The sequence below is a fragment of the Lytechinus pictus genome, chromosome 3, assembly GCF_037042905.1.
Source record: "Lytechinus pictus isolate F3 Inbred chromosome 3, Lp3.0, whole genome shotgun sequence".
Classification (NCBI taxonomy): Eukaryota; Metazoa; Echinodermata; class Echinoidea; order Temnopleuroida; family Toxopneustidae; genus Lytechinus; species Lytechinus pictus.
This window is the reverse complement of record NC_087247.1, coordinates 77,575,019-77,600,237: the sequence shown is the minus strand read 5'-3', so window position 1 is coordinate 77,600,237 and position 25,219 is coordinate 77,575,019. Positions and strand designations below refer to the sequence as shown.

Genomic DNA, 25,219 nt, shown 5'->3' with positions numbered 1-25,219 from the left:
TACATCATTTCATTTGAATATATCTAAAATCCATACATTTTATCCATATCATAAATCAATCAAAATAATCGCAGATGGAATAAATTTCATCACGGACAGACAATGAGCAAATACTGAGCAGATTATGAATTTAATTTTAGTTCCAATTTGCAGTGAAAAATGGTACTGAGAATTATTCAGAACTCAAATGGATGGAAACCTACAACTCTTCACAATTTTTTGTGAAATCTTTCTTTGGCTGTTATTGGGGCTTAATTGTTGTCAGGAATTTTTTAAAAAACATAATGCAGATAGAGTTGGAAGCTACATGTATGCCAAAAAGCAGGAAATGAAATACATGTAGAGCAAGAATAAGTCAAAAGCTGTATATTTCATCAATTGAAGCTTGCAGAAAGTGATGGAAAAGAAGAAAGTAGAATGCATATTCTGATAAGCAGGAAAAAAAAAATCATTTTTTCCATGTACAAACCTATGGATTCACAATGCTTCTAACAGAACATGACATCACGTCCTTGAGGCTTGTGAAAAGTACAAGAATTCCTTTTTTTAAAGTCTGTTTTGGAGCTAATTTTGAGCAAATTGTTGATCTGGTAATCTTGAAAATGCATGCAATTCATATAAAGCTTGCACTGCAGTGTTTAGAAGTTTAATTGGTATCTGATTTCAATTTTGGATTCGGTCAGGGCCTATAAATACATGAGGGCTGTTGATGTGAAGGGGTGTCTCCACTTTAATATGGACAAAAGATGAATTTGAAGAGAGCCTGGACAAGTGTTGTGGTCGTACTTGATCCACCAAACAAGCATAATGATCAGCAACCTGTGAATATTTTGGATTTACTTTATGGACATAAAAAAAATATGTGCTCTTCGAAAATTAATGCCTAAAAATGTATGAACATGTATCATCATGATATATCATAAAAAGTATCAACATGATCATTGATCCACTGGATGTTGATTTGGTACCAACTATAGTATTCTCTAAATTTAAAAGAAGACAATGTGCATTAGGATATTTTATTTTGAAAAGAACTGTGTTTAAAAGCAATCATATGGCTAGATAGTTTTGTGTGTCTAGCATAGAAATCATGTTGCTACAACTTAAATCAAGTTGTAGCAACTTGATTGTGCAACTAATATTGTTGAATCATATAAAAAATGTACAAATCATCAATACAATAGCATTTGTTCCCCCAAACAAGTAATAAGAACTTCTTACAAGGTACTTCCAATGTATTTTAATTGTGTCCGTCCGTGATGTCCGTCCGAGATGTCCGTCTGAGATGGAAAATATTTGCAATTCTCTCAGAAGTTTGATATTGGTTAAGAATTCAATATGCTGAACATAGAAGCTAACAATCCTGAGTGTAAGTTGCATTAACAATTATTGGTCAAAGTTAAGCTATTTAGATAGAAACAATAAAAATGTTCAAAGATTCTGAAAACCACATTTCTATCATGTCCGTCCGTGATATGGCACATTTAGTGGCTACCTATGTTTGTAGGTAACCATGGCAACATACTTTTTTCATCATTCAGCATACTTTGTCCTACCCTTCACTATAAAACACAAAGGAACCATGTTCATCTTATTCCTAATTTGTTACAAGCCTTCAAAGTTTTCAAAATCTATCAAATGTCCGTCCGTGATGAACCGATCACGCTCCGTACCATGGAATTGCCCACTTACCACGATTACATGGATGTCTATCGTGTGGCAGTATCATCAGCATCATCAGCATCAGCAATATACGGAAGAGAAGGTAGTCTTGTAAGTCTTCCGGTCGCTTCTTCTTAGGGAAATACAGACGATACAGCTTTGAGGGTACGCTAAAGAGTTGGATCACGTGCTACATAGTGAAGATTGGACCAATGAATGTCCAATGTTCTTTTAAATGTATTAAGACTAGGTGCAGTGACCACTGACTCGGAAAGATTGTTCCAGTCATTGACAACTCTTTGAAAGAGTGCCCTCTGAGGTTGAGTCTGTATTGCTGCTTAAAGATTTTCAACGAGTGATCTAGTTTCGCGGGCTTGGTGCATCGTGAAAAACTTATCAACTTGGCAGAAATCAATACCATGAAGAAATTTGTAAACTTGAATCATGTCTCCACGTTTCCTTTTATTAGAGTATCTCTTCATATGGCTTGTTGGCTAAGATTGGCAGTAATTTAGTGTCACGTCTCTGGACTCTTTCAAGCTTGTCAATGTCCATTAAAAATCTTGGATTCCAGGCACTATTCCCATACTCCAGATGAGCCTGATCGGTTCATCACGGACGGACATTTGATAGATTTAGAAAATGTTGAAGGCTTGCAAATTAGGAATAAGATGAACAAGGTTCCTTTGTGTCTTATAGTGAAGGGTAGGACAAAGTATGCTGAATGATGAAAAAAAGTTTGTTGCCATGGTTACCTACAAACGTAGGTATCCACTAAATGTGCAATATCACGGACGGACATGATAGAAATGTGGTTTTCAGAATTTTTAACATTTTTACTGTTTCTATCTAAATAGCTTAACATTGACCAATAATTGTTAATGCAACTAATACTCAGGTATGTTAGCTTCTATGTTCAGCATATTGAATTCTTAACCAATATCAAACTTCTGAGAGAATTGCAAACATTTTCCATCACGGACGGACATCTCGGACGGACATCACGGACGGACACAATTACAATACATTGGAAGTCCCTTGTAAGAAATTCTTATTGCATTTTTGGGGAACAAATGCTATTGTATTGATGATTTGTACATTTTTTTTTAATATGATTAAACAGGGGTAGGGTAGGGTAGGGTAGGGTTTCACATGCCAATACTTGTTAAGGGGTGCATTTTCAGAATATGGAAAATACGTGTTACTTTAGGGTACTTTTCAAGACACCTTGTTTGCGCATGGTATCCACTCGTCAATGGAAGTGGCCCCTCCGGGACCAAAATTCAGAGCTGTGATCTTCAGCAGGAATCTTGCAAGCTGCTTTTCATTGCTAATTACCATATTTGATAATAAACCAAACCACAGGTAATATAGGAAAAGCCACGAAGTGAAAGATGCATAGTCAGTACCTGATTCTTGCAAAAAGCCACAGCACAGTCTGTTGGGAAAAAAAAAAAATTACCTACAACTACAAGTCATTGGCCTTTCATTTGCTGAGCCCTTGGATGTTACACTGAAATTCTATTCAGCATCCCCATCCATGAAATACTCCCCTATACCTCCATAGTTCCCCCCCCCCCCATGTGGTCCAGCTCAGTTCTAGCCAAGGCACACACACAAAAAAATTGATTTACATGAAATCACTACAACCCACTAAAGTTGCTCAAATGCAAATTCGGTCTTGATTTTCATAATCATCACAAAATTATTTTCTCTTAACCCAATCAATTCCGCCATTCCATACGAATTTATAAAACAATCTATGTGTATCAAGATCCTTCCCTTCTCCTGTATACAAATATCACCAGATTTTTTCAGGGAGATCTGTTCTCTAGATCATCAAACTTGGTCACAAGGTCATTGTTTTTTTTTTTCAGAGTCATCACAATGTCTTTCATACAGTAGACTTGATTTCATATTCCAGGCTATCAATTTTTGTCTCGCCCACCAGAATTGAAGGCGAGACTTGTGTCGTCCGTCCGTCACAAACCTGTAATGACACATAACTCCATATCCGTAAGTCGCTTTTCAACCAAACTTGGATTGTAGATGGACTTGGGGTACCTGCATGTGATGCTGCAGTCTGAGGTCATATGGTAAGGTCAAAGGTCATTTTCAGGTCAACGTTAAAGTTTACATGTATGCAAGACTCTTACGACACGTAACTCCACAGCCGGAAGTCGCTTTTCAACCAAACTTGGATGGTAGATGGACTTGGGGAACCTGCATGTTATGCTGCAGTCTGAGGTCATATGGTAAGGTCAAAGGTCATTTTCAGGTCAACGTTTCAAGTTTACATGCAAGACTCTCTTATGACACCCAACTCCGCAACCGCAAGTCGCATTTCAACCAAACTTGGATGGTAGATGGACTTGGGGGACCTGCATTTTACGCTGCAGTCGGAGGTCACATGGTAAGGTCAAAGGTCATTTTCAGGTCAATGTTAAAGTTTACATGCAAGACTCTCTTATGACACCTAACTCCGCAACCGTAAGTCACTTTTCAACCAAACTTGGATGGTAGATGGACTTGGGGGACCCACATGTTATGCTGCAGTCGGAGGTCACATAGTTAGGTCATAGGCCATTTTGAGGTCAACATTAAAGTTTACATGCAAGACTCTCTTATGACACCTAACTCCGCAACCGTAAGTTACTTTTCAACAAAACTTGGATGGTAGATGTACTTAGGCAACCTGCATGTTATGTTGCATTCGGAGGTCACATGGTAAGGTCAAAGGTCATTTTCAGGTCAACATTAAAGTTCACGTGCAAGGCTCTTATGACAAGTGTTATTCCATCCCAGTCATTTCACAATGAAGTTTCGATATAATTCTCTTGCGTGCCCTCGCAAATCACGATATTTCTGGTTATTTTCATAAGTGGGCGAGACACAAAATTGCTTTTGCCTTGTCTCTTCATGCTCTCCTTCCTTTAACCCTAAAAGGACTGGGCTATTTGAGACGTATATCATGCCCCCCCCTTCTGATCTCGGCCACGGTTCACGCGATCACGCCAAAATTTTGGCACGCACATTCTTTACCACAAAATCTACAAGCTAGTTTGAAAAAAAAAATCTGAAAATTATTTTTTGATTATTATAAAAAAAATATGCAAATTTATTTATGAAAAACACTATTTGCATATTTAACACCCCATTTCACTTCAAATTTTCTCCTGTTTTTGCAGATGTCATCTTTTTAATCTAATTTAAAGGTTTCCACAAAGAAAAATTGCAAAAGTCAATTTTTTCCTTATGTATTTCTTTGTTTTTAGAATTTCTTATGTTTTTTCATCTTTTGTTTTTCATTGTTTTTTCAATGGAAATTATTACAGAACATTTAACAACTAAATTAAACCCTAAATTAATTCAGCAGACCAATTAGAACGAAAAATAATCACCCTTGAATTCATCTCCTATAGACTTTGTACACAAAGTATGAAAATGAACCATTTTCGGCCTGACATTGCCTCGTAAAAAGTCACGTGACGTCGCGGTGGTATACCTGTATGTCGCGAATTTGGTCTCAAAAGTTGCGTGAGGCTTCAAAGAAAAAAGTCATAAAATTTTGCGGCGCTATCTTTCTGCGTTTAGGAAAAATCGCGCGAAGCGTCGAGGGGGGGGGGGCAGTCCTTCTGGGGTTAACTGTAGATCTTCAAGTTTCTTATCCAACATGGTCTCAATCCTTGAATTGAGGCGAGTCTCAAAGTTTTCAAAGAAAGCAGTGAACCACTCTGGTGGAGCACCGACCGACATGGGTTGTGGCATATGGTGCAACAAAAGTGTCTGCTTGGCAGCGAGCTCAGGTGTTGACTTTGACATCGACTCTTGCTTACTTCCCCCTGCCGGCAGTGGCAGGGTAGCGTTGTGCATGGGGCTGTTTAATACTTTCAGGTTTTTGGGAGTGGGATATGAGGAAATTTTCCTCTTTTTTGACAAGTTGCTTGTTTGACGGGAAGCCATGAATTGCCCAAGATGATGAGAAACGATGAAGTGACATAGTTCAAAAGGATATACCTCTCTATCTTAATTTCCGAAATGAAAATGACCCAAAGGTCCAGAGCAACAAATTTACACAATCACCGGACGAACCACCATTTTGCCAGCCTCATTTACCGTAAGTAATCTTGTAATGTCACCTCCCTTTGATCGCAAGATTGCCTCAAGCTCCAGTAGTTTGACGTTATCATGGTCAAGTCTCTCCATAATGTTTTTGTGAACTTTGGCAATCACTTTTTAAGTTTACCTAATTCCTCGCCTATCGCTTTATCGAACGCCTCCACAATTCCTTCGTAGTAATCGTCGCTTTGGAGATGTTCTTGAATAGTTATCATGGCGGCTTTTTCAGCCTTGGATTTGACCGGAATAATGCTGAACTCAGTTATAACCTCCAATGGTGTAATAAGTCAACAACAAAATATCAATAAAAAGAACCAAGACTAGAAAATAAAATGTTTTGGCAACCAGGTTATGATGGCTGATGTTTTGATTCTGACTTCTTCATACATGTATTTATGCATTTTCCACCTAAGCATTTCACATATCCAATTACCAATGTTAAGTCAATAAGGCAAGGAGGTAAATAACATGCCTATATACATGTAAATAGTACAGAATGGTATCAAAACATTGGTTAGCTGGTGTATCGGGTGTTCACTTAAGTAGCAATTAAAGTATAAGGCATGCATATGAAGATACTGTGACATGATTTGATGAAGTATCACATATATATAGTCACCCGAACGCTCCAACGAATAAAACACATGGGAATATAGTCATTCACTGTAACACTAAACAATACACCATGTACTTACACCTCTGCAAAGTTCAGAAAACCTCTCTCAAACTTCCAAAATCCTATTTCACATTTCCAATCACTGTTCCACAATAAACAAAATATCAGAGATACAAAAGTCATTTGGGTTATGAATATATTAGTCATTTTCGCACTCTCAAATCCACTGAGTGTACTCCTTTGGCGCCGGTCAAGATTAAATATTTTTAAAGATGAGATTTGAAGATATGAATCATGTCATTATCATAAAATTGTTTATATAATATTTTATCTTGAAGCCCCAATGATGATGAAGGAAGAGGTTCTAGTGATGCTTCATCTGGAGATGAAAAGGAACAGGAGACAGCCCAGGAGAAACGACTTCGTCTCACTAAGCAATACTTAGCACATTTAGAAGCAGAAGGTAAATGTTGCATACATGTATCTATAAATGAGGATTACTGGTGGTGGTAAAGGTTCTGATAATTTTCTGTGAAAAATGACAGTGACTGATGGTAACTCAGCCCCAGAGATGTAAAAAAAGTATCTCCCATTTAGTTGGTATAATTAATTTATATCATGAATTACTATATACATGTATATATAAGGTTTGATACAAAATGCAATTTAGAATGGACAGACAGATTTAGAGGAAATAGTAGCTTTACAGCCCCCCCCCCCCCCGAAAAAAAGTCCCCTTCTACATCAGCACCCTCTTTATTGTAATGATTTATTCATAAAAATCAAAATACATGTATGTAAAATATGAAATTACACAATATTATGTACATGTAAATGTCAGACCCAAAACTGCTCAAATTGTGATGCAATCCATAAAAGATTGTAAATTCTGTTACCACCTAACATTCATAAATGCATCATCATTTTTACTTTAGCTTATTAAAGTGTATTAAAGTGATTTAATGTTTAAAGGAGAATGAAACCCTTGAAACCAGCTAAATCCATATCAAAGAGAAAAATCAAAGAAACATATTGTTGAAAGTTTGAGGAAGATTGAATGAATAATAAGAAAGTTATGAGCATTTGAATATTGAGATCACTAATGCCATGTAGATCTTCCCATTGGCAATGCGACCAAGATCTGTGATGTCACACACGTACATGTACAACTCCCTCATTACTTTAGTACTTATTTCACTTATATTCTCACTTTTATAGAGTCTATCACAAGGTGAGGTGTTCTCTTTATATGAGAGGACAAGTACAGAGGTTTCACAACATTATATCATTGATGAATCGTTTGTCATATGATTAGAATGAGCAAAAAGAGATGTTTTGGGGTATATTTTCAGTGTCCAAAAGGGGAGAGTTGTTCATCTGTGACATCATAGATCTTGGTCGCATTGCCAATAGGAGGATCTCCATAGCATTAGTGATCTCGACATTCAAATGCTCATAACTCTTCTATTGCTAGTCCTATTTTACTCAAACTTTTGTTGATCTAATTCTTTGATTTGTCTGCTTTCACAAAAGCTAACTTGCTCCAAGAGTTTCATTCTCCTTTAATGATCACAATCGCAACTTCGAAAAAAAGATTTTTATTTTTTTCAAAGTTAAAAAAGAAATGAATTTTAAAAACAAAACAAAATAGATAGTAACATATTGTTTGATTGTTTTTATATGCCATGTGATTAGAAATCACAAAGAGCTAAACCAAAGTAAGCTCTTCAAGGGCTATTTACAGATTTAACCCTAAAAAAGCCGTGTTGTTTGGACCCATCTCACAGCCAGGGGGAGGCACAGCCCTGAGATCTCGGCCTTCGATCATGCAAGCGCCGAAAAAATTAGCACAGTGGTGGTGTGCGATATAATCTACAAGGCTGTATTGTTAATTTTTTAAATAAGATTTTTCATTTAATGTTCAATTATGCTAATTCATAAAATAAAACATTTGCTCTAATCAACTATCATACTGCCTCAAAACAGCTAATGTTTTATTCACAGACTCTTTGTAGGATCCCAATCGAGTGTATTTGAAAAAAAAAAAAAATTGGTATGGCAATTTTTTTCTTATGTATTTTATTGTTTTTATAATTTATGTATTTTTTTGTTTTTTCAAATTTTTGTTTTTATTATTTTTTCGATGGAAATTGTTGCAGACTTAATTCTTGTCATTAACAAGACAAAATTAGTTAAGTTTAATCAGTAAAAGTAGAAATAATGATCCATTTATGAATTTTGGCTAAATACTGTACACAATTTGCATTGGATTTGTACATGAATTCACTTTTTTGAGCAGTTCTGGGTTTGACATGCACTTACATAATGTTGCATGACTTCATAAATGCATACCCGGGCATCACAAATTTGGTCTCAAAAGTTGCGCGAGATCTGAAAGTAAAAAAGCTGAAAAATTTCGCTTGGCCGATTTATCATGAAAAATGTAGAAGGGGTGGACTCCGCCACCCCCCCCCCTCCCTCGGGCCTTTTAGGGTTAAATTAGATTAATTGATTATGTTTTGGTTGACATCATCATTACTGATTGGGTTGTATTCTTACTTTCCTTTTTAATCACAAAAAGTAATCGGCATCACTGATATTGAACCATAATACAGACCTGCCAACCAGTACGTTTTTGGCATTTTTTTTTGGGGGGGGGGGGGGGGGGCTAATACACTTTTTTTTAATCACAGAATACACTTTTTCATTCCCAGAGGTTGGCAGGTCTGACAATATACTTGTAGACTGGCAGTAGTGATTTATACTGTTATTTATTTTTTTTGGTAGAAAATGAAGCTGAAGAATCCCTTACCCCGGACAAAGATGCTATTGCACACAGACTTAAGTCAGAGCTGGTGGGTACTTGTTTTTCCTTATTTGAAATTTTTTAACAATAATGATGTTTTATGCCATACATGAGTATGACATGGATATTACTAGTAATAACAGGAGAGTCATATTGTATTAATTATGTTTGTATGGTTATGAAGGTCAATTATGGAGTCAGGAACCCTTCCAGTTTGAATGTTAGCTGCTTGCCTACTTCATTCGACTTGCACAACATGCAGCGGGCTACCAACTTCAACTCAAATCAAATGTCTTTCACAATATGCAATAACACATTTAATTTCATTTTACACTCATCCCAACAATTAATGATACATGCATAGTCTCGGCATCATTTAAAAAACACTGTTTACATTGAGATTTCTTGACAATTTGTTTTTGTGTGTGTGCTTTCAGAATATTCTAGTTGAAGACCACTGTATAGTTTGTGTAAACAAATTTTATTTTTGTTTCATTTTACATGAGCTTTCTAAGAGTCTCTAACTGAACACGTTTACAAGCACACATTATGACTCATCTACATATGTGAGTGGGAAAAATAGTTCTTCTATTCATTCCTTTATTGGCAAATCTGCGCATAACCCTTAATTACCAGGGGGTGGGGGGCAGTGGCGTACCTAGGATTTTCCACAGGGGCGGCAAAACCTTCCGCCCAAAAATTTGACAAGCAAAAAAAAAAAAAGAAAAAAAAGTCTTCAATCACAAATAAAGGATTTCGTACCAGAAAAAAAATTATAATACTGTGTCACAAGCGAAACTGCTCCAATTAACATATTAATCTACAGGCTACTTAACCACCCTGAATAAAAGACCAAAGGATATTCAAGATATAAATGAAGTGATCAATTTAATGTCACAAAATATAATAAGTCATTAACATTGAATCGTTGAGAACATAAGTATATTGGCAAATGGGTATTCAATAAATCTTTGCATATAGAAATCCTAAAATGGCATATATGCATAAGAGAAGGAGTGTAATCATCATTAATTGTCCCAAGTTTATGGGAGGACATCGATCTGAAAATAGGCCTTTAAATTATGTTACCGAAAGTCTTGGAAAGTTTATCAATTGCTTGATCAAACCTCAATCGGGTAAATGTGGAGTTTGAAAAGCAGAAGAGATCAACAAACCACGACGACTACGAAGATGGGACGATTACGACGAAGAAAAGGTATGCCGATGATCGACGATGACGAAGAACAATTATGGAACGATGAAGACGCGACTGACGTCATCAGCGAAGACACGTGTCCGTGAAGAACGAAGAACCAGAGTTGAGTTGAAGCTCTAACTAGGAAGAATTACGGTCGAGTCTGACGAACAGTAGCTTCGGCTGACTGAAGCGAGTCATTCCCCTCGAATGACCTGGTGACTCATGACCTTGACATAGAGGGTAGGTGCTACCCTGACCTACATTGACTCTACATTGACCCTGGGCTGACCCTAGGTTGACAGCCGTCTAAAATAGGAATATTACAGTTAACTATCTCCCTTCAACATGAATAATCCTTGACTTTAACTAGGAATTTTACAGCTAAGTACCTCCCTGACATACTGTGCCACTCATTCATTTATAAGTCTCACGCAACTTTTGGGACCAAATTTGTTACTCCTTGGTACGCAGTTAGGAAATTATACAACATGATGTATAAAGTGCATGTCAGACCAAAATATGGTCAAAAACTTGATTTCATGTACAGAGTTTATACAAAATGTGTTTTCAGATGAAATTAATAAATGAGTGATTATTATTTACCTGTATTGACAAGAGCTTTTTAATATGATGCTGTTTGTGGCTTAATAATGTCCCAGACAAATCATGTCAAAAACATTAAAATACAGGATAAACAAGTTTTGGTACCAGATTTTTTTTTTATTAATAGAAGTCCTGAATGCAAATAAAGAATATCAGAATATGTTCACGAAAAATGAACTTTCTAGGAGCTTAATTCAGGGGATTACAGCAAAATGTTTGATTCCATGAATAAATTTGCATAATTCATATGAAATGCTAAATGAATTTAGTGTAATTTATCAACTTCAGATTATGTCATTCTTTCACCTTTGTGCTCACAAAATACAATGCAAGGAAATAATATTCATTCCAGAATTATCTAAATGGCATGCTGAAATGAAATATGAATTTAGTGTAATTTATCAACTTCAGATTATGTCATTCTTTCACCTTTGTGCTCACAAAATACAATGCAAGGAAATAATATTCATTCCAGAATTATCTAAATGGCATGACTACACTATAGCATGTACATGTAATGTCCAATGAGACAGCCTCAATAGTGCAGCTTTGCATGGTATCAAAGAATAACAATACAAAATGATATATACTTCCATTCAATAATAAGTGTTGAGGAGGTCTAGAAGTTCCCAGGGCAACTTCAATAAAAGTTTTGGTCATTGTTGGCTGTACTCCTTATTGAAAGCCCCAGTATGTACTGAAAGTTCATGGATGCATCCTTTGAATGAACTGACTTAAAAATTTTCCTTTTATTATTAAGTATTATAAAGTATTATATCCTTCTCATGAATATTTATGAGTATTCTAGATTCTAGATTGGTCAGTTCTTGATCATGTGACAAAGTTAATTTCAATAGGAAACACATTGCTGCAATTAGCTCCGTATAGTTTTCTTGTAGCTCGGTATATTTTTCGATATACTTTCATGGGCAGAACTGCGCATGCTCATGCTCGATATTTTCTCTCAATGTTGAATTGCGATGCTCCCTGACTTGACCCAGATATAAATAAATAAATAAAGTAAAATACTATTACAAGCTCTCGCTCGAATTACCGTACTAACAATCTGAAAAACAGTGTGAAATAGGGTGTAGATTACAATGCAGAAAATATAATTCTGACGGCCATTCATACAGGATCCTTTAATTTGGAATAAACATACCTAACAAGGTGAGTCAAGATCCGATACAAGTTTTTAGAGCAAACATTTTAACTGCGCATATGTTTGTCTCGCCCACCAGAGGTGAAGGCGAGACTTAGGGATCCAAATGTCGTCCGTCCGTCACAAATCTAATGACACATAACTCCACAACCGTAAGTCGCTTTTCAACCAAACTTGGATGGTAGATGGACTTGGGAGGCCTGGATGTTATGCTGCAGTCGGAGGTCACATGGTAAGGTCAAAGGTCATTTTCAGGTCAACGTTAAAGTTTACATGCAAGACTCTTATGACACCTAACTCCGCAACCGTAAATCACTTTTCAACCAAACTTGGATGGTAGATGGACTTGGGGGACCTGCATGTTATGCTGCAGTCAGAGGTCACATGGTTAGGTCAAAGGTCATTTTCAGGTCAACGTTAAAGTTTACATGCAAGACTCTCTTATGACACCTAACTCCGCAACCGGAAGTCACTTTTCAACAAAACTTGGATGGTAGATGTACTTAGGCGACCTGCATGTTTTGCTGCAGTGGGAGGTCACATGGTAAGGTCAAAGGTCATTTTCAGGTCAACATTAAAGTTTACGTGCCAGGCTCTTATGACAATTGTTATTCCATCCCAGTCATTTCACAATGAAGTTTCGATACAATTCTGTTGCGTGCCCTCGCGAATCACGATATTTCTGGTTATTTTCATAAGTGGGCGAGACACAAAATCGCTTTTGCCTTGTTTTACATTTTGAGTGCCACTGCAGCAATGGCCAACGCAGCGCAGCAGACCTCTCATTAATTGCAGTCGGTAAAAGTCGCGCGCAGCCTACCAGGGAACTGTCTAGCATTAGCTTTATAGGCCTAGAGTAGGACTACATGTAGGTCTGGCATCATTATATTTGGTCGAGATTGGTTAAACATCAGCAAAGGACTAGGTCCACAAGATAAAGAGGGATATAAAACAAATATATCAGGCATTTCTTTTGAAACCATAGTGGGAATTATTAATCCTCGGTTGGACTGGCAATGTAACTGTTTTTCCCTTAGGGCTTTGCCCCTCAGGAAAAAGATTAATTGCGAGTCCAACCTTGGATGAATAATTCTCACTATACTTTCTCAAAGCCTGATATATTTGTATATTACATACATGTATGAGAGGTATGGAATACAATACATGAGAGCTTGGAGACAGAACGCATCTCAAGTTTCTTCTGCAGAGGAGATCGGGCAGGTTTTTAATAATTTTTTTTTTATGTGGGTCCGAAATTAGCAAGTACATACAGGAAGATACTACTGGTGGTAGCTTTAGGGATTTTCTTTGAAATAAAGGTAAAAATACATTGGCTTTTAAACCAGTTACAAAATATGAGGTTCAATGTCAATTATTGTCCCTGAATGTAAATAAAGCATATGGTCATGATACTATACCAGCTAGGTTAATAAGGGATGCATCAGAATTTATTGTAAGACCATTGTCTCACAGTTTTAATCTCACTTCATACAGGGAGAGTTCCTAATTCCATAAAAATGACCAAAGTCACACCTATCTACACAAATTTATCTTGCAAAAATTAAAGTATGCATACGCAAGATGTTTGTTATTCTATATCGACTGAGACACTTCGTACTGCGAAATATTTTGATTCTGCTATAGACATTCATGCAGCCCCACATCACATACGGTATTAAAGTCTGGGATAGGGCTAGAAAAAATTTGATCCAGATTCTATATTATTAATTCAAGAATTGGCAGCGTGCGATAACATTTAGTACGTACATGACAAGATCAGCACCATTATTCAGTGATTTTAAGATACTTGACATTTTCCAACTGTATAGATTACCTATCTGAAGTTTTATGTATGATCGAATTAATAAAAAAATTGCCACAATAACTGCTTCAATATTGTTCACTAATTCAACAAAATTACAAGGCAAAAGGAAGATGAGAATCTGTATTTACCAAAGGTTAAGACAAGCTTACGAAAGGGGTGTTTATGTAATACATGTATATAGGCACAGCTTCTTGGAATGAGCTACCAATCAAAATCAGAAAGAAACTATTAAGGTCAAGTTTTTATAAAGCTGTTGTTGAACGTCTGTTGGAAAAAAAAATGAATTTTTGTTATCTATACAGGATTCATTTATAGTTTTTGTTAAATCGTTATGTAGGCATTGTTTATATATTATAGAGTGTATTTAGTAGACTCACGATTGTTTATCTTTAACTGACAAGTTAAGAAACATGTTTTTATCTGCTTAAACCACAAGGGGCCAGACTTGACTAGCAATCATGCTATTTTCTGCTTCCTATTATCCTTGCTTTTCTACATGTATGTACAATCCGACCTCTCTTATCCGGTCTCCTCTTATCCTGATCTCTCAATTATCTGGATGCACTCTTGCCAAGATTTTTTTTCCAATCTAGTACGTGGGGAAATGAGATTCCAATCTAAATTAAAAATTCCTACCAAACTCACTTTGATAACATACAGCCACATTATATTTTAAGAAAATATCTTATACCCAAATCACCAAAAGAACTAAGTTAGGATAATTTTCCAGTTAATCAGAGCGCAGCACAACCATTTTATCACATTCTGTTTTTTCATAGAAAAAATAATAGTGCTTGGCCTCGATACGGACAGCACCATCTATCATGTGTGAGCCTACAGTCATAACTTTGCAAAGCTGTGATGCGATGATCCAATTTTAAAACTTAGTTTCATGGAGTCATTCTCTTTCTTTCGAGGTACATGTATGCTCGATGTATACCTCAATCATTTCAGCAGATTAATTATCCAACGGTTTGGTTACCAATCGATCTCATTTTGGTAAAAAAAAAGGCCTATAATTTGCACTGACACTGCAGTGAATACTGTCTGTGTACGCCCACTACAATAGATTATGTGTAACTACCATAGGGGAGGCAGCTCCGTGTATTTTGGGTCTCTCAGATCTGGATAAATCCCTTATCCGAATTGGTGTTTGTCCCAACGTGTCCGTCTAAAGAGGTTGGACCGTTTTCATAACTGATTGGCTATAAACTTGTAAATTGTTATTGTCATTGCATTGGATAATAAATAAATTCATTCATTCTTTTAAAGTTTCAAATAGACATAATGAAATGATACTATTGACAGGATTATTAATTTCTCAACAATATTGCTTAACAATTTGTATTACCATTGACAAATCAATAGTTATTGTGATCTGGCATCCTAAAAAATTAATGTGGTGCAGGGGGATTCTGTACGTGGTGGGCAAAGTGAAAACAAGTACCTTTTACTAGTATTTCATTCAACTATTTTCTTTGAGTAATTGTCTCAGTGTATTCTATCATCATGGAATAAGTTTTAGAATCCTTTAATGTTTGTGTTCATAGTTGGAACAGAGTGGGAAACTTCAGAAGTTTGTTGCTTCAGAGTATGCATGTCCATCTATTAATGACCTCTCTATCCTACGAGGTCACCAACTAGCCATCACATGCATAGTGATATCATCAGACAACAGGTTTATTTTCAGTGGAAGCAAAGACTGTTCCATCATTAAATGTAAGTTGTTTTTAAGTAGTTTTCATAGCGTAAAGTACAAGTAGTTTGGAATATGAGTCATACATGTATGAACTTGAAGTTTCAACCATATCTATCAACTGCAGTAAGGGTAGTGGTGTCAATCATTGTGATCGTCATTAATCATAATGATGTTGTTAATTTTAAAGTACACTCGCCCTCCAAAGTCCCTGTAACATTTATCCTGTACCCCTGAAAAGAAAGAAAAATAATTTCCTTAAAATTCATGCAAAAATTCTAGGTGTACAAAAGAAGAAAGGTGAACATTGGTTTAAGTTAACCCTCAATCTCCCGGGGTATTTTGATTCTTGTCATTCCCAGGGGGGGGGCCATTATGGCCCCCCCTTAAGATCTCGGCCGCTGATCGCTCGAGCGACGCAAAAATTTGCACACTGGTTGTATGCGATGTAATCTACAAGGCTGTATGGTAAAATTTTCCAAAATAATGAGATTTTATTTTATATGAATTAATTATGCTAATTTATGCATAAATCATACTTTTTGCTCTAATTCACTAAATAAAGCTCCTAGAATGCTAATTTTTGGTTAAAATATTCTTTGTAGCATTCTTAACAATCGCAATTAAAAAAAACTTCAGTTTGGAAATCAATTTCTTATGTATTTTATTGTTTTATGAATTTCTTATGTATTTCCTTGTTTTTTTTACTTTTTGTTTTTTTATTGTTTTTTCAATGGAAATCGTTCCAGACTTAATTCTGATCATAAGCAAGGCAAAATCAATTAAATTCAATCAGTAAAAGTAGAAATAATCATACATTTATGAATTTTGGCTAAATACACAATTTGCATTGGATTTGTACATGAAATCACGTTTGTGAGCAATTTTGGGTCTGACATGCACTTACATAATGTTGCGTAATGTCGTAACGGCGTGTCCGGTCGTCACAAATTTGGTCTCAAAATTTGCGCGAGACTTGAAAGTAAAAAGTCAGTGAGCGGCGAGGTCAAAAAAATTTGCGCAGCGGATATATCGCGAAAATTGTCGAGGGGGGGGGCCATTATGGCCCCCCCCCCCCCCCCCCCCCCGGGAGAATTAGGGTTAAAGCTAAATATGAGAAATACTAATGCATTTTTTTCTGATTTTTAAGCAATATCTTTTTTATTTTGAAAAGAAATGTGTATCTTCCATGATTGGTGGTCTTTATACAGGGAATGTAGTGACAGGGAAGAAAGAACATAAGATACCAGGAGGAAGGAAAGGAACAGAAGGCAAACATATTGGACATACTGATCACATCTTAGCACTCACTCTGTCTTCAGATGACACTCTCTTAGTAAGTGATATAAGGCATAGGTTAACATTGATTTGACTTACTAAAAAATCTGAGCTGCACGGCCCCAGTTGTTACCTACATGTATGTATGTCTGTGATATTTTACAAAAATGAAGCCTTGAAAAATTGCATCTGAATCTGGAAATCATTTAGCATTTTAAAAAAGTGAATATAAAGTGACCGGAAAATTATCTTGATTTCATTCTATACACTAACAATTGTTTATTTATCTCAATGGAGATTTTTTACACAAGGACTTATTTGGTCACTAATATTAAGTGTCTGCACACAGTGAGGGGGAAAGGAAGAGAAGAAAAAAAAAGAGGGAAAAGAATAGAATAAAACAGAGATAGGAAGAGGGGAAAAGAAAAGGAAAAAAAGAGGAAGTATAGAAGAGAAGAAGAAATATAGAGAGGAAGAAAGAGAGAAGGAAAACAATAATTAATATAAAATGAGCGGTAGCACCCATTGATGTTCGAACGGAAGGGGGGGGGCGCTAAATTGATGTTCAAACTAGGGGGGGGTGCCAAATTGATGTTCGACATAGGGGCACCAAATTAATCTTTAACCAAGGGGGAGGGGGTTGAATTGATGTTCTACCTATGTGGGCCGATATACAGGGTGCCAAATTGAAGTTCAACATAGGGACCATGATCTTCAACCTGAGGGCGTTGAATTCATGTTCTATCGAGGGGTGCTGAATTGATGTTCGACATGGGGGGGGAGCCGAATTGATGTCCTACCTAGGGGGAGAGGGCACCGTCTTGATGTCTTATTTAGGGGCGCCGAATTGATGTTCGACATAGGGGGGCACCGATATGATGTTCGACATAGGGGTGCCAAATTGATCTTTAACCAAGGGGGAGGGGGTCAGATTGATGTTCTACCTATGGGGGCCGATATACAGGGTGCCTAATTGAAGTTCGACATACATGTATGTATGGACCATGGTCTTCAACCTGAGGGCGCCGAATGTTCTACCGAGGGGTGCTGAATTCATGTTCGACATATGGGGTGCCAAATTCATGTTCAACAAGGGGGGGGGGGGCGAAATGATGTTCGACCTAAGGGGGCTGAATTGATGTTCGACATGGGGGGGGGAGCCAAATTGATGTCCTACCTAGGGGGGGTGCTGTCGTGATGTCTTTTTTTTACCTAGGGGAAAAAAATGAAATTCTTCCCCCCCCCTAAAAAAAAAATCATTTTATAATATATTGAAGAGGCCACCCACAGGTATTACAGCTTTCAATTTTTGTTAATATTAGCATGGCACTTGTCGTAGCCTTATTTTCTCAAATGTTTTAAAATACATTGTGACAGCAGATGATATAACTAATAAATGAATATTTCCTAAGCAATATAATATATCTTTGAATAATGGGTTGCATGTTCTTAAAGTCACCAATCTAATTCAGTTTTGTAATATACTTACCATTTTTGTTCTTGCTCACTTTTTAATGAATTAGGTATCTGGGTGCAGAAACAAGCTGATCCATGTATGGGATCCATGTACATGTACTCTTAAACACACATTCAAAGGTCATCGTGATGCTATTTCAGTGAGTAAAGATGATTGGTGCTTCTCAGTAAGCCTGAGTCTAACCACCCGGTGATGGACCGCCTGCCCAAAGATGGTTGTTGCCAGTGTAAATTTGTCCAGACCAGTTCACTAACGAAATAAAGAAATACTTAAATTCATTTTCACCAGAGACTGAGAATATTAACCTCTTTATATATTAGAATTTGCACATGATACTACAGTGCGTCCCAAAAAAAACTATACACTTTTGAAATGGCTGCCAAATAAAAAATGTAGCACTTTGGCGAAAGAGACTTACATATATGGAAAGCCAATAAAGTCAACTTTCAAATGACACCAAAAGGTTGGAAAACTATTCATGCTTGAGCGAGCACTGCCCACTGAAACAAAGGGTATGAAAATTAGGGTGGGCTGGAATTAGCCTTCTAATTTATGCCAGTTTTTTAAAGGCAAATCCCTTCGAACTTGCAAAGTTAAGGGCGTTGTGATAAATTAATAATCAACCGTGACCAGTTTTGGTTGCTTAAGCAAATTTTATGAATTATTAAATTGAACTTTAATGCATGAGTGAACACAAATTACACTTTTTGGGCAGCATTTGAACTTCATCATTTGGATCTCTTTTTGGGCAGCATTTCAACTTTATCATGTGGATCTCAGCAATGTGTTCATGGGAGTCGGGAGAATAGGGGGTGAGATAGGACTTAAGAGGGAGAAGCAGGTTGATGGAATAAGGGTCAAAAGAACATTGAGCCCCCGCCCCTCCCTCTTTCCCGTCCTCCCTTCCTGTTGAGAACTGATGGCTATTGTCATGTACGCTTGAAGTCCAGAGCAGAATGTTGATTTAATGATAAATTCTGAATTGGGGCATCAACTTTTTCCTATCAATCATTTAGTCAACAATTTATTAGTAAATCAACTCATTCAATGTGCAATGTGATCAATCAAACATTCAGTTTGTTCAATAAATTATTTCATTAATCATCATAATCGTTAAATTTCTTGGTAATGATTCAATAAAAAAACTGACCATCAGCCACCGGTCACTTGGCAGTTAAGTTTTGAATAGGCTACAATCCAGGAAGAGAGACAGAGAGAGAGGGGGGGCTGGGAAATGGAGGCGGAGAGGGGAGGGTACATAATTATGACTTTTAATTTGTAAAAGGACAAAAAGTAGAGGAATGCCCTTTTAACCAAGTCTTAGCATATCTCGCCCTCTTGCTTGTAACATGTACCATCAAATTACTATGGCTCTCACGAACACACTTCTGAGGTCCACAAGATGAATATGCTACACTTACATTATAATTCCTGTTCACTCATGCATTAAATTTCAAATTACTAACTCGTGAAATTTGCCTAAGAAACCAAAACTTATCTCACTCATTTATTTAGCTTAACACCCTTAGCTTTGCAGGTTCCAAAGGACTAACCACTAAAAAAAAACCCTGTAAGGCTAATTCCTGTCCAGCCTACCCGAGCTTAGTCTCTCAGGAGGAGAGAAGCAGGGGGGGGGGGGGGAGAGGGGTTGCTAAATGTTCTGTTGACCTTTATCCCATCAACGTACTTCACCTCCCTAAGTCATATTACCCCCTCTTCTCCTGACTCTCATGAACACATTGTTGAGATCCACATGATAAAGACAAAATGCTGCACTAAAAATTGCAATTCATGATCACTCATGCATTAAATTTCAATTTAATAACGCATTAAATTTTCACAAACAACAAACTGATCACAACTGATCTTTAATTCACCAAATAACCCTCAACTTTGCAAGTACCAAACAAAAAAACCTGAAAGAAATTGGAAGGCTAATTCCGGCCCACCCTAATTTTCATACCCTTTGTTTCAGTGGGCAGTGCTCGCTCAAGCATGAATAGTTTTCCAACTTGTTGGTGTCATCTGAAAGTTGACTTTATTGGCTTTCCATATATATAAGTCTTTTCCCCCAAAGTGCTACATTTTTTATTAGGCAGCCATTTCAAAAGTGTATAGTTTTTTTTGGGACGCACTGTATATTTCCTAAGTCCTAATCAACCAAGTAGAGCTTTGAAAAATAATAGTACCAAGCAGGATTTTTCCTAAAATGGTCGATTCTTCATTTGTGGTGACAGTGAATTTAAAGAAATCAAGGGTGGTCACCTGTTGAAAATACCCAGGTTTGACTCAGGCTTGCTGCAGAGATTTTTTCCTCTTAAAAATTATATTATACTACCAACCCCCTCCCCCAATATCCCCAACCTATCGAGAAAAAGCTTTTGACCCAGGTATGAACTGAATGTTAATTGAGTGTTAATGTAAATAGATGATCATGTGTGTGCATGTGAAATGGAGCCTGGTCAGAAGGCTCTCTAGGGAGCAGAGATAATGCATTTCATGTGAAGAACAGTGATTGAATCCAATGACCAGGGCCCATAACACAAAGGTTAGTGATTAATCGCTAATTTGAAAGAACAATTCTTAAAACAAAGCTGAAAACACATCTATTTGATTAATAACAAGCATTTTAGGAGTCCTATTAAGCACAGTAAAATATATACTTTTTGGAATAGTTTATGCGCTCTATAAATTTATATACTATTATTTTATAATATTTTAGTCATTTTTGTTTTTGTTCAGTATGATATTTCATTTTTACAGGGCCTAGCTTTTCGAAAGGGCACCCATCAGTTATTCAGTTCATCACACGATCGTTCAGTAAAGATTTGGAATCTTGATGAGATGGCATATGTAGAAACCCTGTAAGTATCAGTAATATGATTGCTATGAAACTACATGTAGCAAGGCTGGGATTTTTGCCTATTCTATTGCCTGGTTGAGGCGGGTATTTAAGTCAACCCCCTCTCCCCAGTAAGAGCGTTACACAAATTTGCACTTCATAGTGGATTCTCGTGAAATAATCGCCAAGGTTGTATTATTAATTTATAACAATCACGATTATCCTAACTTATGCACAAATCATTCTTTTGCTCCAATATTAATAAGCTCCTAAGAATTATCCTTTTATTATAAGATTTAAAGAATAGGAAGAGTCATTAAACAAAGCAAATCATAAAAGATTATATGAATATTTTATGAACTACATCTTTAAGATAATATTCTCCCTTCAGCACCATTACTTTGTTAAAAAATGAATAAATCATCCCATATTGAATAAGGAGTGCTTAGCTATTGTTTTCTTTGCATTTTAAACAATAGCACTATAAAGCATGTTTATAGCCAGAAGTAATATGCAGCATTATGATTGAAAGAGAATACTAGACAAACCTTGTTCTTAACAACTGCAGATTTGGACATCAAGATGCAATAACAGGTATAGACAGCTTGACAAGGGACCGTTCCATTACCTCAGGAGGGAGAGACAACTCTATCAGGATATGGAAGGTGCTTGAAGAATCACAGCTCATCTTCCATGGCCACTTGTAAATCAATTTCTGTTTATTCCAATCTCTTGATTTGCTAGTTGTCCTCAGTTTAATTTTGAATTGTCATTCCCAGTATGGAAATGATTTCCTTCTTTGTACCTCTGATACTGCTTTCATTTGTGAGGAATAGTCGCTAGCCATGGACAATGTATCACAGGCTAAGCTGAAATTGCCATATTGGGGCGAGCAAAAGTGATGTAGAAAGATGCAATGGCAATTAGCATGACAATATCGTAGCATTTAATGTAGATATTTTATACTCATGGATGTGAACATTTTGATATGAATAGTAAAATTCATTACACCATGAAATTATTATTTTTCATTTGGTGTGCCATTTCTGATAAAGTCAAAACCGATCCTGGCCAAAGTGGTCAGGATGGATGTGCTTGACCCTGCCACCTTGGCATTACTGGTAATGGAAACAAGTCAATTGCTTTGCATCATCAATCAATAAGCAAATAAATTATATGCTACATGTACTATAGATTCTTGACAATTGCATTATATTTTAGTTTTTGTTTTTCAGGTATGGCTAAAGTTTTTTTATTTCCTTTAATTATTAAAAAAACGGACTGGAAATCTAGGCTGCTATACAATATATTTTAAGTCTCATCAATGGAAGTAATTTAATATATGTGATATTTCAGGTGTCCATAGATAATGTGACCTGTACGTAAAATTTTGGGTGTACTTTTTTCATTCCTAGACGATGCTGTCTTCACCTATCAACCAGCAGTGGATTTAGAATGATATTTCATATGTAAGACAGATGGTTGTTTGATTTTGGTCATCAAAGAAATCTCACTGTTTGTTTTGTTATTGCTCACTTATAATAGATTATTGTTTAAACATGAGTCAACTCAGATGAATTTCAGAGTGTGTTTGTATGATTCATTCAATCTCAGTAATATTGATTAATTTTTTCATGAGTCACTAGCAAATATCTCACTTAATTTCATTTTTTTCATTATCTATCTTTTTTCTGCCAGGGGCTCTATTGACTGTGTAAAGCTTATAAATGAAGATCATTTTATTTCAGGATCAGATGATGGGTAAAGATACATTTTTTTTTTCTTTCTTTCCCTTTATTCCAGAGGACAAAAATAGCCCTTTATTTCATAATGAATGAACTGAAATAACAAATCAGATTCTTTTACAGAATTCTTTACATAGAATTCTATCATGTATTCTTCAAAACATACAATTTAACATAATTTTGTGAATGAATGAGTATGATTCCTCATTCAAAAAATACTGGCAATTTATTTAAAACCTTCATATTTGTCTCATGTGTAATTTAAATGTCCACATTGGTCTTAGTGGGGATTCCATTTTCATTATTGCAATAATTGGTAAAAATTATCAATGGATAAAACCTTTGCCATATATGTATATAGGGCGGACATCGGGGAAAGCAAAACGGAGGCGCTGCTGGCCTGGTATGGACGGCCGAGCACCGGATAAGGACCGGGGGGGGGGGGGGGGGGGATTACGGCTATTCAAAGTGCATGGAATCAATCAAATCTGGGCGATCAAACCAACGTCTTCTAAAAAAACTAAGCAGATTTAATCCTAAGAAGACGGGGGGGGGGGGGGGGGGGGGCTGAATCAGCCCCCCCCCCTTCGACATATTTCGCAATAAATCTGCTGCGCAATTTTTTTGACAGCATCGCTCACTGACTTTACTTACAAATCTCACGCAACTTTGAGACCAATTGGGAAAAATTGGGATCCCCGGGTATGCGATTCCGATATTACGCAACATTTGTAAGTGCATGCAGGCCCAAAATTGCTCAAAAATGTGAATTTGTGTACAAATCCAATGCAAATAGTGTTTTTAGCCAAAATTCACAAATGTATCATTATTTTTCCTTTAACTAATTAAAATCAATTAAATCCATCTTGTTTATGGTGAAAATAAAGTGATAGGCAATATGTGAATTTAATTGCAAAAATCAACATTTTGTAACATTAAATTTCCCCTTGCGCTAAATTCACTGTATTTCAAGACACAATGAATAATTTAAAAACCCTGCCTTTGCCACGTTATTTAAGCATGGATGCTACTATTAATTTCAGGAACATGCATTGTCAGTACACTGTTATGGAGTCTTCTGAATCAACTTGCTATAACTATTCAATGCTTATCTAGGCCGGGGGTATTTTTGGAGATCATATGACCGTCAATCGCGCCGAAAATTGGCACACAGCTTGTCTGGAACATAATCTACAAAATTCTGTATCAATTTATTTCATGCAAATTGTTATTGATTAATTATGCTAATTTATGCATAATTAGTATGCAAAATCATACTTTTTCCTCTAATTCCCTGAATAAAGCTCCAAATGTTCCAATTTATGTTGTAGAAACTCTTTGTGGTGCTCTCAGCAAATGAACATGAAAAAATTGCGATATCAGAACAATTTCCTATGTATTATATTGTTTTTTTGCAATTTCTTATGTATTTCTTTGTTTTTTGGACCTTTTGTTTTTTATTCTTTTTCAATGAACTTTGTCTGGGACTCTTGAGATCACAAACAGCATAAAATAAATCCATTAAGATTAGCATAATTAAAAATAATCATACAATTATGATTATGGGTTGAAAACCCAATTTGCATTGGCTTTGTACACGAAATCACATTTTTTAGCAATTTTTGGTCTGACATGCACTTACAAAATATTGCGTAATTTCGGAACCACGTAACCGGTCGTCGCAAATTTGGTCTCAAAAGATGCGCAAGACTTGAAAGTAAAAAGTCAGCGAGCGGCGCAGTCAAAAAATTTCGCACGGCGAAAATATTGCGCGATTTAAGGGAGGGCCTCCGAGGCTCCCCCCCCCCCCGACCCAGATAGGGTTAATAATAACAAAATATTGTGGAGTAACATTGTAGGGTATAAAATATTCTTTCAAGACATTTTTGTCTCACCTGCATAGCAGAGTGAGACTATAGGCGCCGCTTTTCCGACGGCGACGGCGGCGGCGGCGGCGGCGGCGTCAACACCAAATCTTAACCTGAGGTTAAGTTTTTGAAATGACAGCATAACTTAGAAAGTATATGGACCTAGTTCATGAAACTTGGCCATAAGGTTAATCAAGTATTACTGAACATCCTGCCTGAGTTTCATGTCACATGACCAAGGTCAAAGGTCATTTAGGGTCAATGAACTTAGACCATGTTGGGGGAATCAACATCAAAATCTTAACCTAAGGTTAAGTTTTTG

At 36.5% G+C, this 25,219-nt stretch overlaps 1 protein-coding gene across 1 annotated transcript in view; it reads left to right on the top strand.

Moving 5' to 3' along the window:
* The first annotated feature begins 5,335 nt into the window (after positions 1-5,335).
* Positions 5,336-25,219, top strand: part of LOC129258035 (U3 small nucleolar RNA-interacting protein 2-like) — a 42,754-nt gene continuing 22,870 nt past the window's right edge. Inside the window, exons 1-9 of the mRNA XM_064096089.1 lie at positions 5,336-5,556; positions 6,736-6,860; positions 9,185-9,252; positions 15,542-15,710; positions 16,899-17,023; positions 18,489-18,581; positions 21,206-21,306; positions 21,853-21,987; positions 22,983-23,045. Coding sequence (XP_063952159.1) covers positions 5,336-5,556; positions 6,736-6,860; positions 9,185-9,252; positions 15,542-15,710; positions 16,899-17,023; positions 18,489-18,581; positions 21,206-21,306; positions 21,853-21,987; positions 22,983-23,045 — 1,100 coding nt within the window. The remainder of the gene's footprint in view (positions 5,557-6,735; positions 6,861-9,184; positions 9,253-15,541; positions 15,711-16,898; positions 17,024-18,488; positions 18,582-21,205; positions 21,307-21,852; positions 21,988-22,982; positions 23,046-25,219) is intronic.